The sequence below is a fragment of the Lycium barbarum genome, chromosome 9 (assembly GCF_019175385.1).
Source record: "Lycium barbarum isolate Lr01 chromosome 9, ASM1917538v2, whole genome shotgun sequence".
NCBI classification, from domain to species: domain Eukaryota; kingdom Viridiplantae; phylum Streptophyta; class Magnoliopsida; order Solanales; family Solanaceae; genus Lycium; species Lycium barbarum.
In genome coordinates this window covers 106,018,877-106,033,769 of record NC_083345.1, presented here as the reverse complement: position 1 = coordinate 106,033,769, position 14,893 = coordinate 106,018,877, and the positions used below count along the sequence as shown (strand labels likewise).

At 33.1% G+C, this 14,893-nt stretch overlaps 1 protein-coding gene and 1 long non-coding RNA gene across 2 annotated transcripts; both read right to left on the bottom strand.

Moving 5' to 3' along the window:
- Positions 1–2,733: 2,733 nt before the first annotated feature.
- LOC132612121 (uncharacterized) lies at positions 2,734–8,209 on the bottom strand. The gene is made up of 11 exons (XM_060326457.1): positions 7,871–8,209; positions 6,658–7,485; positions 5,629–6,123; positions 5,430–5,534; positions 5,217–5,342; positions 4,737–4,868; positions 4,272–4,658; positions 4,132–4,157; positions 3,889–4,036; positions 3,415–3,713; positions 2,734–2,959 (listed from the first exon to the last, which is right to left on the bottom strand). The coding sequence occupies exons 1-11, from the start codon at positions 8,207–8,209 to the stop codon at positions 2,734–2,736; spliced, it is 3,111 nt and encodes a 1,036-aa protein (XP_060182440.1).
- A 2,372-nt stretch (positions 8,210–10,581) lies between these two features.
- On the bottom strand, positions 10,582–12,102 carry LOC132611360 (uncharacterized). The gene is made up of 2 exons (XR_009571605.1): positions 11,730–12,102; positions 10,582–10,941 (listed from the first exon to the last, which is right to left on the bottom strand). It is a non-coding gene; the product is annotated as an uncharacterized LOC132611360 (long non-coding RNA).
- Between the last annotated feature and the right edge of the window lie 2,791 nt (positions 12,103–14,893).

Sequence of the window (14,893 nt, the reverse complement as noted above, 5' to 3'; positions counted from 1 at the left end):
GTGAAATACGAACTGTTTGAATTATTTAATTCCATTATCTAACCATTTCAGTATATATAGACAATGTATTTAGGATGTTGTATGTGTTTGAAACTTCAATCTGGTTGTTCTTTTCTTGTATTGGTTTATGTAGTTACACTCTGGTATGTTGTTCAACTGATTGTCGTTGGAAATTTAGAGCTTCAAGTATAGCGAACTCTGAAATGTTCAGAGTGAGATCTTTTCATGACGAGCATACGTGTCCATTGAAGGACAAAGTGTATTCCCAAAGGCAAGCAACAAGTTGGTTGATTGGTGCGTCAGTTGTTAAGCCAAAAATAGCAAATCACAAGAGGAAATATACACCTGGTGATATAGTAGACGACGTAAAAAATGAGTATGGCGTTGATGTTTCTTATATGACGGCCGGGAGGGCTAGAGAAAAGGCAATGAATGAATTAAGAGGGGAACCAACAGAATCATACAGAAAGTTACCGGGATATGTCTACATATTGGATAAAACATACCCTGGATCACATGTGAGAATGCACAAATCACAACAAAACGAGTTCTTGTATTTGTTTATAGCACTTAAAGCGTTCATAAAAGGCTTCGAGTGTTGTAGACCAATAGTTGTAGTAGATGGTTCCCACCTTAAAACTACATATAACAGTACTTTTGTATCAGCCAGCACGTTGGATGGTGCAGGTAGATGCCAAAATGTTTAAATACATTTTTTTCTGTTTTTGGTATATTTCGTTGTATTTCATTATATTTCTAATGTAGTTCCAATATGCTTTATGCTATATTTCACTGTAATAATACACAAAAACATGTATGTGCAAGTAATATTCTACCATTGGCGTATGGTGTGATAGATTCAGAGAACGATAAGTCTTGGACCTGGTTCTTTGAGCAGTTCAAACAAGCTTATGGGAATAGGGATAACATGTGTGTTGTATCAAACAGACATGAGAGCATCATTAAGGCGGTGAGTAGAGTGTATCCAACTGTGCCACATTTGGCGTGCATATGGCATTTATGGAAAAATGTGACCACGAAATACAAGTCGAATGGTGAAGTATTGAGTACTGTATTCTATGCACTTGCAAAAGCATACACACAGGCTGAGTTTGATAAGCTGATAGAGAAGATTGAGAAGGTTGATTTTCGGGTAAAAGAGTACTTGGAGGATGCTGGAAGGGAAAAGTGGGCTCGACTGTATTCACCCGTTAACAGAGGATGGACAATGACGTCAAATATAGCCGAATGTATTAATGGAAAATTGGTAGCAGCAAGAGAGTTGCCGGTTTTCGATTTTCTTGAAGAAGTGAGGAAGATGTTTGGGAGATGGAATTGCACTAATATGAGGAACGGTACATACACATTCACAACACTTGGGAAAGCATTCCAGCAATTATTATCAATAAACGAATGTAAATCTCTACGTATGACGGTATGTTACTATTTATTTTGTTGAAGTCTGCCTACATATATTTCAATATATTTCAGCATATTTAGAAGGTACTTAAGTAATTCTGTTTGGATTGTATATTTCCATGTATTTCATATTAAGTAATTCTGTTTGGATTGTATATTTCCATGTATTTCATATTACTTATTGTTGTTAATATTCAATGTATTATGGTCTGACACATTTCATCTTGATTAGGTTGAACCATCAACTGAATATGTGTATACCGTAAATGATGAGGCAAGGCGATTCATAATTGATCTTAAAAAGAAAACATGCAGTTGTCGGATGTTCCAAATGGACGAGATACCATGTCCACATGCATGGGCTGTATTGAAGAGTAAAAGTCTTATGCCTGATGAATATTGTTCAGACCTATTCAAAACCAAAGACAGTGATTAAGACGTATGATGTGCCTGTGGATCCTCTGTCTGACGAGAGTGAGTGGAATATTCCCAAACACATAAGTGATGAAGTTGCTTTGCCACCAAGATACAAGAGACCCCCGGGAAGGCCAAAGAAAAAGCGAGATAAACCATTAATGGAGACGATGATTGGTAAACGTAGGAATGCTTGTAGTACTTGTGGACGTCTTGGTCACAATAGACGTTCTTGTTCCAATGAGCCACGTAAGAAGTAGATGTTTAGATTGTAATTGTTTTTTTTTTTAAATACCTTATCCCCAAAAATATTAAATAAAGAAATTTTTGGTTCATCGTTGTATTCTGTAATTTTTGTCCTATATTTTCATAATAATATTGCATACAATTCGGTGTTAACGGACATTAAAATGAAAAATAAGTGAAATGTTTAAGAAATATTAAGTTGCATTAAGACTGGAATAACCAGAAGCAGGTGCTGGAATACAACACTGATTTTTTGTATTTCACTATATTTCGGTGTATTTCCTTTTGCATTTTCACTATATTTTTTTTACATTTTACTATATTTCTGTGTATTTCTCTGTATTTCAGTGTTCAAAATGAAAGAGTATTCCAGTTGTAAGAGTATTCCAGTTCACCTGGAATAATTTGTCGAATTGAAGAGTGGGTATATAACATTGGAATATATTGAAAATACACCAGAGGCTGTTTTCATTAAACGATAAATAAAAATATGGGAGACTTAAACAAAAAAATAGTCGTGAAAGAAATTAGTTAAGTCATTGATGAAAAAACACTGCCATTTGTCAATTCTTTACAAAACAACACAACAAAATGTAGAAAAATGGTCAGCAAAACAGTATTGTGAAAAACGATTGAACATTAAAACCTAGTGGACTAATTAACAACTACTGTGTCGACCGCATTGTAATCTATGGCAGGCCTAACTGGTCTTGGCGGCAGTTCATTGTCACTGAAGGCATTCAAATCAGCCTTTTGCCATCCGTATTCCCATAGTAATGCCCCGTATCTATTACGTAGTGTTTCTGCATCAATTTCAGATGGAACGCCTCGTCCAGAACAAAAGTATTCAGCAAATGCGGCAACATACACACCACAATCCCTGAAAAAATAAAAAATAAAAATGATTATTGGTTGAGAATTTTGAAAAAAAAAATGGAACTCTGATGTTGAAAGACATACATGCTGCCAGAGGCTTGTTATGGCAGGTCGTTCACATACATGACATGAAAGTCATCAGTCTGTTGTTTGCCCTTGTATGATGGGTGGTTAATCCAATCGATGCCTTTTTTTTCTAATAAAATCCAGACAAATGTAGATGATGTGGCAATAGGGTAGCTATCTTGTGTATTTCTCTTCTAACAACAGCATCATGACCAACAACTCGGTATGAGTTGTAGATGTACAGACGCCTGCACGTAAAAGAATATTACATCAGCTCGGTTAACAGGTTGGTAAATTAAATTTCATACGGACCTTGTAGGATAGAAATACGAGGAACATACAGGGAGATATGCAGATTTAATGAATTTTTTTTAAAAAAAAAAGTAGAAATACCTGTCAGTGAATGGCATTATAATCAAGATCCAGTGATTTTCCTCTTTGATGTTGACAGGGATGAGAACACAATCAACTGTATGCCATGGCACATTAGCCAGCATCCTATGCCCGTTAATGTACTCGCATATTTCGTTCTCTGAACTGGCAACACTACTGTTCCCCTCCGGATTAGCATATGCACGATGAATTTCATCAATTTTGGAGAAGAACATACAGTCAACAGTTGTGAATTTGAATCTGTTATCCTTGTCGTACTTGCCTTTCGTCCGCAAGTAGTAAAAATTTACATCAATATGCTGTAAAAAAAACTGAAATTAGTCTAATGGATACTGGTTAAAAAAATGAAATAAGCTTCTGCAGAAAAATATGCAGTCAAGATGCAGGAAATATAGAGAAATACACATAAGGAATATCGAGAAATATGGGAAATATAGAGAAATATGGGAAAAGAGGGAATGGGAAATATAGCACCTCATCATTCCAAGACTGTCCATTCATCGATAAGAGATAGAACCAGTTTTTGTCGTCAACATGTAACACACCAAAATTGAAGCCAAAATTGATGTCATCTGGATCCAAAGCTTGCTTATTGTTTTTGTAACGGCTTTCCTTACCCTTTCTAAATAACAACAATCAGTTATTTTCATTTTGAACAGTTTACTTTGCTGAAAGAATGAATATATAAATTAAAAAGGTAAATACGTTCAAACTTACTTTTTATCATGCCTTAGAAGTAGATCCTGTTCAAGCCAATTCTAGTATTGTTGAATAAGCGAAGTATTTCGCGGGCCATTAATTGGATCTTCAACAAATGGATGCTTCTTTTCAAATATGGAAGGTGTGGGGTCTTGAACAGAAGCTTCTGCAGAGCCGTAATTGGTCATGTAAGGTGAACTGAAGTATTTACTAGGTTTGACTATCCTAGTTGGAATAACATCTAGTTGAGCAATTACAACTTCCGCATTAATCACTGGCTGTTGTATTCCTTTATCAGCAGACATTACTGGCATAACAAATCCTTTGTGACCAGTTTGATGAAACACAGATAATCTTGACGAACCTATTTGGCTTGGTAACATTTCGTCAGGGATCAACCATTGTGACTTAGTAATGTTCTCATCGAACCTGTGTGGAGTCTCTAAAATTGAATGATCAGTGATGTCCCCGGGTTGTATTCCCGCACCTGCTTCTGGTACACGAGTTTCTAGAGGCAACTCAATGAGCATCTCTGCGACCATTCCCTAAAAAAAAGGAGATTTAATAAATGTTAAGTATAGCAGTATCTTGAAAAGATCTATAAGATTGAATGTAAAATTTACCTCTGTTGAATTGAAAGATCCTTCGTCCGCCCGATTAATCTCTTCAGATGAAGCTTTACGTGTATCTGCTCTTAAATTTCCGGCGGTTACTACAATTTTCGGAACTTCCTCATGTAACTTTGGTCCAACACCCTTTTGAATAAGAAAAAATCAAAATTTAAAACAAAATCATAACATAAAAATATAAGGTTGGAGAATTACTAAATACACAGAAATAGGGCCAGGATTAGATTGATTCTGTGGGGGTGGAAATACATAGAAATACAAAAAAAAAAAAAAACGTTTGTAAAATAGACAATTGTACCAGTGAAATACAAACGAAACGCCATAAAATACGAAAGTTTGTAAAATAGAAAATACCGAGGAAAACATAACTTTAAAATTTAATACTGGAACATGGCAACCATATACTTTTTTGTGCATACAATGCACAACAACATAACTTTAAAAGATGGATTTCACGTCACAAACTCATTTTACCTTAATTGACTCATCATCATGTTTCGGAGGAGATGTTTGAATGGTAGAATCATGTCGTAAGTTTTCTTCAGGCGTTAACTGTAGCCCAGCATCAGTTTGATGCTCCGGCGCCTCACTATCGGCAGCCTTCACATAAAAAAATGAATTAATATAAATTGTATTTCGCAATAAGAGTCTAAAAATGTTAGTTCAATTTCTATTTCACACGTTTACCTTGTCCGCAGAATTGTTCACCTTGATTGCTTCAAATAGCTTCTTGAAGTTGTCATCCATGAAAGTTCGAAGCTTGGACAACTCACTTGTGAACTCACCAACGACCTAATATTTAAACAAAAATAGTATTTCAATTTGTTTAGAAACAGTAAATTAAATACACCAAAATATTTTTTGTTTCGTAACTAAAAACACTTACTGATTCCTTGAAAACTTGAAAATCTTTCCTTAGCAATTGCATTTCCTCTTTCATGGAACTAGTAGGGACATCACGTAGGACTGTGGTGTTTTGGGGTCTATTCATTTGTTCATTCAACTTTGGTGAAGCAGACTTCTGTAAAATAGGTTTTTGAGCAACCTTTTGATCCTTGTGATTCTTCTTCACAGTTGTCTGTGGTTCGGTGTGGATTTGTTGTTTCTTAGATGTGGAAGCTGTTGTATGAAGTTGTCTGCGTCTCTTTGAAGGTGGAGAATCTGTCTGATTCGTCCGTTGTTGCTGTTTGCCCTTAGAAAGGTGGGGGGGAGTAGTACTGAAATCATCAAAGTCATCCACTGGCATAGCTGTGACTTGGGTACCTTCATTGGCATCAACTAAGACATTTTTTTCTACTGTATCTCGACAGACAACAACATCGGGCAATTGGAGGCTCTCCAACTCACTGCTAGTGGGGATTGTATTTGCAAATGTATAGCTCTGAAGAAGAAAGAAATAAATATTTAATTAGTGTGTTATAAAACTATTCACACTTACATTTTGAACACTGAAAAATATAGAAATACACAGAAATATAGTGAAATTTAAAAAGTATGGTGAAAATGCAAAAGGAAATACACCGAAATATAGTGAAATACAAAAAACCAGGAAAAAAAACCAGCAGAAAAGCAATAATACGACAGTAGAACAGTGGAGTACAAACTAAAATCAGTATTTAATTAGTGTGAAATAAATATTTAATTAGTGTGTTATAAAACTATTCACACTTACATTTTGAACACTGAAAAACATGGAAATACAAAGAAATATAGTGAAATTTAAAAAGTATGGTGAAAATGCAAAAGGAAATACACCGAAATATAGTGAAATACAAAAAACCAGGAAAAAAACCAGCAGAAAAGCAATAAATACGACAGTAGAACAGTGGAGTACAAACTAAAATCAGTAAGGCATAATTGCAAAATAAAATGCTATGAAAAAACATAAAAATAAGTTAGAGTGTTCGAATATTACCGACTGTTTGCCGTCTCTAAAAATGCCTTCCATCAAAATATTATATTTGGGCTGACTGTCGATGGACCTCCAATTCAACATTCTTGGAATGGAATTTCCGGATTTAATAGCGAGATACGATGGAACTCTTGAACAACACTCATAAAGCCAAACTTGCATAGCCAGTGGCATCCCATGGATCCTATAATACTGTGTTGTGGCAGAATACTTCTTGCTGATGCTTCTAATCAACTCGTTAAAAGCTTCTTTGCCCCATGGATAATCTACATACCTTCCATCCTCAACCACTTCAAAATGAACCCTTGGTATATTCGTTTTCCGAGGCTCACCGCAAAAGATGTATGTATTTATAAAAAACAAAATTGCAAACTTAACAGCGTCCTCATCATTATCTCCCCAACACTTATTCTTAAAGCAATCAATGAACTCCAATCTTTTTACTTTACTCCTAGTTCCACCAAAATAATCATCCATAATCCTATTCGATTTTTCCTCATCGTATGTAAATTCACCTTCATCGGCTACACAATTTAGCCCGCTCATAAGGGCAAATTCTCTCATGGTAAATCTCAATACGGTACCATTTATATCAATTGTAAAGCAATCAGAAGTGCTCTCCTTGAGCTCTCTTACCATGAAGCACCTAAAAATTTGTGCTTGAACCTCCAGGTGCTGCATTCCGAGGAATTTCCCAAATATTGTCTTGGAAAAGATCTCTAACTGTGCAACAGTTAGCTTACTCTTGATATCTTTGAACACCTCGATATTAGTGTACCGTTGCATCGATGGAGCCTCTTCAGGATGACTCCTAACATAGAATTTAGGATCCTAAAATAAAAATGCAACACTAAGTTAAGGCTGAAACAATTGTATAAAACATAGACACACACAAGAAATATACTGAATTGCATATCCAAGAAAAATATACACACAAAAAAAAATTGCATAACACAACTAACACATCTTTTAAAATCAATAAGTACAGAATAGTAAACATATGTACTTGTGAAAATACATAGAAATATAATGAAATACAATTAACCACGAAAAACAACTTCCACAGTTATGTTGTATATGATGTAAATTACAGTTGATGCACATATAGATTTTATTAAATACACGGAAATATACTGAATTGCATATCCAATTATGTCGAAATATACAGAAATATAGTGAAATACAAAACAACAAAATCGAAAAATTTCATCAATACCTGTTCATCCTCTTCCAGATCTACATCTTTAACAACATTTTTACCCTTAACGTCTGAAGAAGGCTTGGTTACTTTTCTCTTATTTTGTTGAGCAACTTTAGAACCTTTTTTTACTGGTACATCATCTTTTGGCTTGCTCCGTTTTGGAACTTCAGTTGGAGGAAGTTGACGCATCCTTGATGGATCATGAATCTTCTTGCTTCTTCTCTCAGCAGCAATTTTAGCAAATTCTCCTGCAATTGGAAGTTGTTGTTGTGAAAATCCCAAAGAGAAACTAGGACCATCATAAGCATGAGGACTACCTCGAGTATTCCTACTTGGAGTATCTCTTTCCGCCATTAAAATGGATAATTAGATCTTGTTTTAAAGACTCTAACAATGGCTGAAAACAGAAAAAAAAAATGAAAAAGAAACAAAGAAAACGATGAAATATAAGAATAAATATAGAGAAATACAACAAAGAAAGTAAAAAAATTCTAATAAATTATTAAAATTCGTTACCTACACTGTGTGGGTAACGATTAAGGAAGATGGAATCGTGATAATAATGATGATAGATAATGGGCGTATAATACGGTTGAAGATATTGAAGATGGGAGAGAAATTAATTTGAAAAGAGAAGAGATTGGGAGTTATTGGGGAACATGGGCCGTAACTTTAGGGAAATACAGAGACGCTTGTAGATTAGTTACAACCGGTAATTTTGAAATTAATTTAAGCTATTAACAATAAATAAAATAAAAGGTAGCTATTATTAATAAATAAGTCTTAGAGGTAGTTATGTCCAGTAAATTTTCCTAGTGTATATTTGTTCTGGGCATGTTTCCGATATTTTCTTTATTGGGCTTGTTTTGCTTCAAAATTTCATTCTTAATCTGGGTCTGTCCTTTTGCCTTAACTAATTTTCTGCCTTAACTAATTTTCTTGTATATATATATATGGGACTGAAATACATGTATGTATATGCCTATATATGTGATTATGTTTCTTTTTAAGTTCTTGTTAGTTTATTTACCAAGTCTAGGTTCTCTCTAACCGCCTTTTCTTTTTTTTTCCTCTTTGTTTTGCATGGGAATCCATATGGGCCACTTGGGCATTTCTACATGAACCAATGTTGGGTCAAAGGCCCGCATACTTTCATTCCATCGAGTCCGGAAAATGATAAATTGATTGAAGGTTCAACCATTGGTGAAAATGGCAACTAGTGGGCTTCGATAGGTCCACTAGCCTAACTCTTCTCCTTTTATTCCTTTTATATATATATATATATATATATATATTTCTATATGTATTGCATACGTAAACCAATGCTTGTAATTATTGAAATCCGAATGTGTTAGAACTTAGGAATTCGGTGTAGAAGTTAGAAAAACTTTCAAACATTTTTTTTTATTTTTTGGAACAATGCATGAAATTGGTAAATCGGATTTTTTTAAAAAGTCTTTGGAAAAACTGAAAATTAATTATACACACACACACGATCTACGGGATACATAAGGAAGAAAAACTATTTTGGGCCTTTATGCCTTTGGATAAAAATGGGATTGTCTTGAGCTTTACTTTTTAACCAAAATCGAAAATTCTGATTTCCCTACACTTGGATTGTTTTGGATAATGAATAAAAGACTGATTTTCTAGAAAAAAATGCAAAGTGTTGCAAAAACTGATTTCCTAAAACTTCAAAACTTAAGGTCTTTTAAAATCTTTTGGACCCGAGCCCAAACCTTAAGACATTGAAACAAGAGAAAATGCACTTAAACTTTATTTTAGGGTAAGGTTTAAAAGTAGGATTTGATTGACCAAAAATTGGACAATAGATAAACATAAAATGCAACACCTTTTCATACTTGTGTAAACCAATGGCATATTTATAAAAGAAATACACTTAAATTTTTTTCTATAGAATTATAAAGAATTAAAACCAAAAGCATTTGAACCAAATTAAGTTGGACTCTACTTTAAGAGGAATCTTAAGTGTGTCTTGGTTCGGAAATGGAATGACTTTAATACTTTATACACATTTTAAAATCCGACTCCTTTTGTCTTCCAGTAAATGAAATTTTGCCAAAAAATGAGTTATGATATGTCATGATAATTTATACAAGGAAATAAAATATTTTTAGCAAATAATTACAATAATTACATATTGAAGTTCGTAGGTCAACCGTATTCTACAGATCCTTAATACTGGTGCTTAAAACCTTCCCTAGGGGATCACCATAACCCTTACCTCAAACTCTGGTTTAAAAGGATTTTTTTCTTGTTTGATAAACCCTGATTTTCCTCATTTCCCTTATAAATTAGCTGTCGACTCTAAAAAATACAAAAACCCAAAGAGAGTCAAGAACCTCGAAGTAACTTTATGCACCCGCGTAAAAGTGAACCGTAACAGCTTATGTTAACTATGACTAATATATTTAAATTAGGGTAATAGTCTCAAGTTTCTTTGACATAATAGCAAGTTATGCTTTTTCGGTGAACATATATTTAATATAAACTCTAAAGAAAGCAAGAGGAGGATACTACAAGATAAAAGTAAAGGGACAATCAATCATTTATATTTTTTAACTCAATGGAAGAGAGAAAATTTCTTCTCATGACATATGAGGATACTACAAGAAATGCCATGTATTTCTCTCCATAAAAGCATAGTATAACATTATATGCTCCTTTAGAGGGTGCAATGAATGATGGTCATGACACATTTCAAATTGTACCAAAAATAGATAAAATAAATTCAAATTTTAAAGGTCCGAATTAAAAATGCTACAAGAAAAAGATAATTAAATATTCAAAGAAGTGAAGTCCATTTCCAAACCAGAAGGTAGAATTACTAGTTAAACCAACTGTTACATACGCATGCTGAGTGTGCAACATATTATATATCTACTCTTCTGTAAAGCATAAAAGAGGAATCAAACATGGCAGGTAAACTATAATGGTCCAGCTCTCCATCACTTCTTTTAACTGTTACTAAGCTTTACTTGTAACAATGAATTGAACAACCATCTTTGACATCATTTCTCCTCACTCTCGAATAACGAAATTCAAGATACGTCGTCTCTTGCATCCTAATATCAAAGGAGACCAAGCGAGAATATTTAGTTACAAGAATGACATTATTAGGATTTCAAGACTTAACATATAAAAAGCATGACATGGTAAGAAGATTGTTCGAAATCCCTGATCGGGTCCTACCCATAAGATAAACATATGCAACAACTATGATCAAGAGGACAATAGAGTGATCAAGCAATATCATATTTAGACTCCAAAAATTAAACGGGCTTGTAGCATCCGACCATTCAATCTCTGCAAACACCTCATTGCCAAAGACAAACGAAAGAATACTACATTTTTGTTGTTCTTCCTTTAGCAGCCAATGCTAAATCCATTCAGATAAATAGTTTCAAGGAATTCTATACTGTATTTCTATACGAGGGTTTCGCAATTTCAAGGTAGAAGGATTCTTCATGAATCCCACAAATAGAATATACATATGCATATGATCGAGGGATTATATGACTTATGATGTCCTCCCAGAAGGATCGGAAACAAACCGCCTTATAGTCATCAGTTATGGGTCATATATAATCCCAAAATTATAATCGAGTACTCTAAAAGATGGTTGAAGTTCAAAGCTAGGTGCAAGAAAAGGTTCCATAATGCCAAGGAGATGTTGCCTGTGTTACCATCAATTACTCTCTCAATTAAAACTAAGCTATTTACAAAACCTAAAAGGTATGTCATACCTTTGAACCTTTGGAGATAATCAGAATTTTCATTTACAACTGCATCTAAAAACGAAGTTAAAGTGATAGGATTGAGATTGAAATTGGGATTAAGAGAAAATCATCACCTGCGGGGCATCCAGCATCTTCACAAACCAGGTATTCGAGGATCTTGTTCTTACTTCTCCAATTGTACCGCTCGCTGACGAAGCTAGGGATCTTGATAGTTTTGTACCATTTCTTGCTTACGCATTTGAATCGCAACATGGACTTCAAAGGCAACCTCAGTAGAATCTCTGTTACTAAATCTTGAGGCCAAGGTTGACTGCCATTATAGCTTGTGGCCATAGTAGTACAGAAACAGGGCGATAAGAACAATGAACAACAAAGCTTAACAGAGGAAAAAAAACCCTTATGAAGATAGGAAAACATATAGAGTTAATTGATTGAGTGAATTACTTTTTAAGAGTGTCACGACCCAACCGGAGGGCCGCAACGGGCACCCAGTGCTATCCCACCCGGGCACCCCTTATCATTCATTTACCTTTACATCTAGGTGAGCCACATATTAAGTCATACATTCTATCCCATTGGACAATCAATACATTTATATCATCATTAACAACTATGCCCATATCAATGTACATGAGCCGACGAGGCTAACAAAATGATATCCAACATATAGGCCGACAAGGCCAAACACACCTAACCATATACACATGTCTACGAGCCTCTAAGGAGAGTATGTCATATCATATAGGCGGGACAGGACCCCGCTATGCCCATAAATATGTACACAAAAGAATCAATACCAAAAGCTATAGCTCCGAATGAAATGGAGCTCCGCTATGCAGTCCCTGAGAAATATAGCTATGGATCAAGCCTGTCTTCCTGGCCACCTACGAGCATGACGCAGCGTCCACCAACAAAAGGACGTCAGTACGAAGAATGTACTGAGTATGTAAAGCATGATCAATATCATTATAGAAGCATAATAATCAACATAAGAGATAGCATAATATGGAAGAGAGTAGTATCATCGTCATAAGCACTTACTTGCCTTTCATAGGGACTTTTCATTTCTAATGCGTGATTGTGTACATACATCCATATCCGTATCCGTATTCATATCCGTACTCATTTACATCTCGTATCCATAATCGTATTGATATACATATTCTTATCATATACATATCCATATCATATACATATCATTTACATAGCATACCCGACCACGAAGGTTTGGTGTTTCACGTACCCGACCATGATTAGGCTCGGTTATCATACATACCTGGCCAATCAAGGCTCAGTGTTACACATACCTGGCCCTACCAAGGCTCAGGGTATGTATATATATATATATAGTATACATACATATATGTAGTATACATACATATACATATACATACATATTTAAACTTGCCCCTCCTTTTCCTTTTTCTTCCTTTTTATGGTATAGTCAAACCTCCCTACAACATTTGACTGCTATAATGACTCATGGTTATAAATCTATAGCAAAATTTGGCATCTATATAATATTTAGCTGTTCTAGGTAAAAAATAAATAAATAAATATATATATATATATATATATATATATATATATATATATATATATATATATATATATATATATATATATATATATATATATATATCATAAAACCTAATTTTTATAATGTTAAAATAATGACAAAATTATTTAGATTATAAATCTCAAGGATGAGAATATATATTCATATAATATCTTTTGTCTTAAATAGTGTATTAAATTATGAAAATATTTGATCAAAATCTCTAGACATATTATTGGTAATCTTAGATATTTTATTTCTATAAATATGATTAATGATAGTATATATCAATAAAGAAGATAGGTGTTATGGAGGGTAATTACAAAGAGCCAGTGTTTTAAAGATGGGTGTTACTGTTAAGTAAAAAGTTAGTTTGGAAAAAAACTTGGTAAATCCTTAATTTTAACTTTCCACGTGACATGTTTAAGACCCTGATATTAAATGACTTTTTGGTACATTCTACATATGTTTAGTTTAAGATCATAATATTCAAAAACATTCTTTATTTTCTTAAGGGTCGTTTGGTATGTGGAATGGAATAAATAAGGATATTTCAAGGATTGAGATATCCCATAAAAATATGGAATAGTAATTTCACCACTTTAGTACAAATGGTGGGATAAAATAATCCCGAGACTAATTAATACCCACTATCAAACGCAAGATAAAATAATTCTGCATATTATCTTGAGATTATTTTCTTTATTAGAGAAAATGACCAAAATAGTACATTATCTTTGGGTTTGGACCTAAAACCATACATGTTCTTTTACATGAAGTATTAATAGTCCATTATATTTGCATAATAGTGCACTTTTAGTCAACTCCCAAATATTTTATTAAAATTTTAACGGAAAAGGGCAAAAATACCCTTGAACTATTAGAAAAAGCCTCAAAATATCCTTTATCCATCTGTTTTGCTAAAAACACACCTCAGTTCAACTCTTTGACTCATTTATGCTCTTTCACAGTCAACACTAAATTAAAAATAATATATTTAAATTACACATGGCATTTTATTACTAGTCCGATTTTCTAAATCTGAAAAAAATGAATTTTTATAAAATCTAGAACAACTATTCTTTTTTAAAAAAATGTGGTAAGCCCCCTTTTAAAATAAAAATAAAAATTAGGGTTGGATTTTTATTAACAAAGGTGGACTTTTTTAAATTTGGATTTTTTTTTTGAAGGGTAGAAAACCCATTTTTTTAAATATGGAAAATTGAATTTTTTAATTAAAATTTGAATTTTTTAAATATGAAAAACTGAATTTTTTAAGTAAAATGTGTAAAACTAATACTCCATAATTTTCTTCTAGATTAAAAAAAAAGTTTTCTGCTTTTTTTTTTTAAAACGGTTTTTCCACACTTTTGTAAAAAAATCAATTTTTCCAGATTTTTATAAAAATTCAGTTTTTCAGATTTTAAAATAAAATCCACTTTTTCCTTTTTTTTATTTTTTTTATTTTAAGTGTCCTAAAAATAAAATCATGAAAATCTAAAATTTTTAGGACAGAAAAAATCAATTTACTGATTTATATATAAAAAAAAAAATCCAAATATTTTAATTTAAAAAATCCAGTTTACCATTTTTTTTCCAAAAAATTAGTTTTCTGATTCTAAAAAATAACATTTTTCAGATTTAAAAAAAAATCAATTATTTAGAATGCCATGTGTAATTTAAATAATATTTTAAATTTTTTAGTGTTGACCGTTAGTC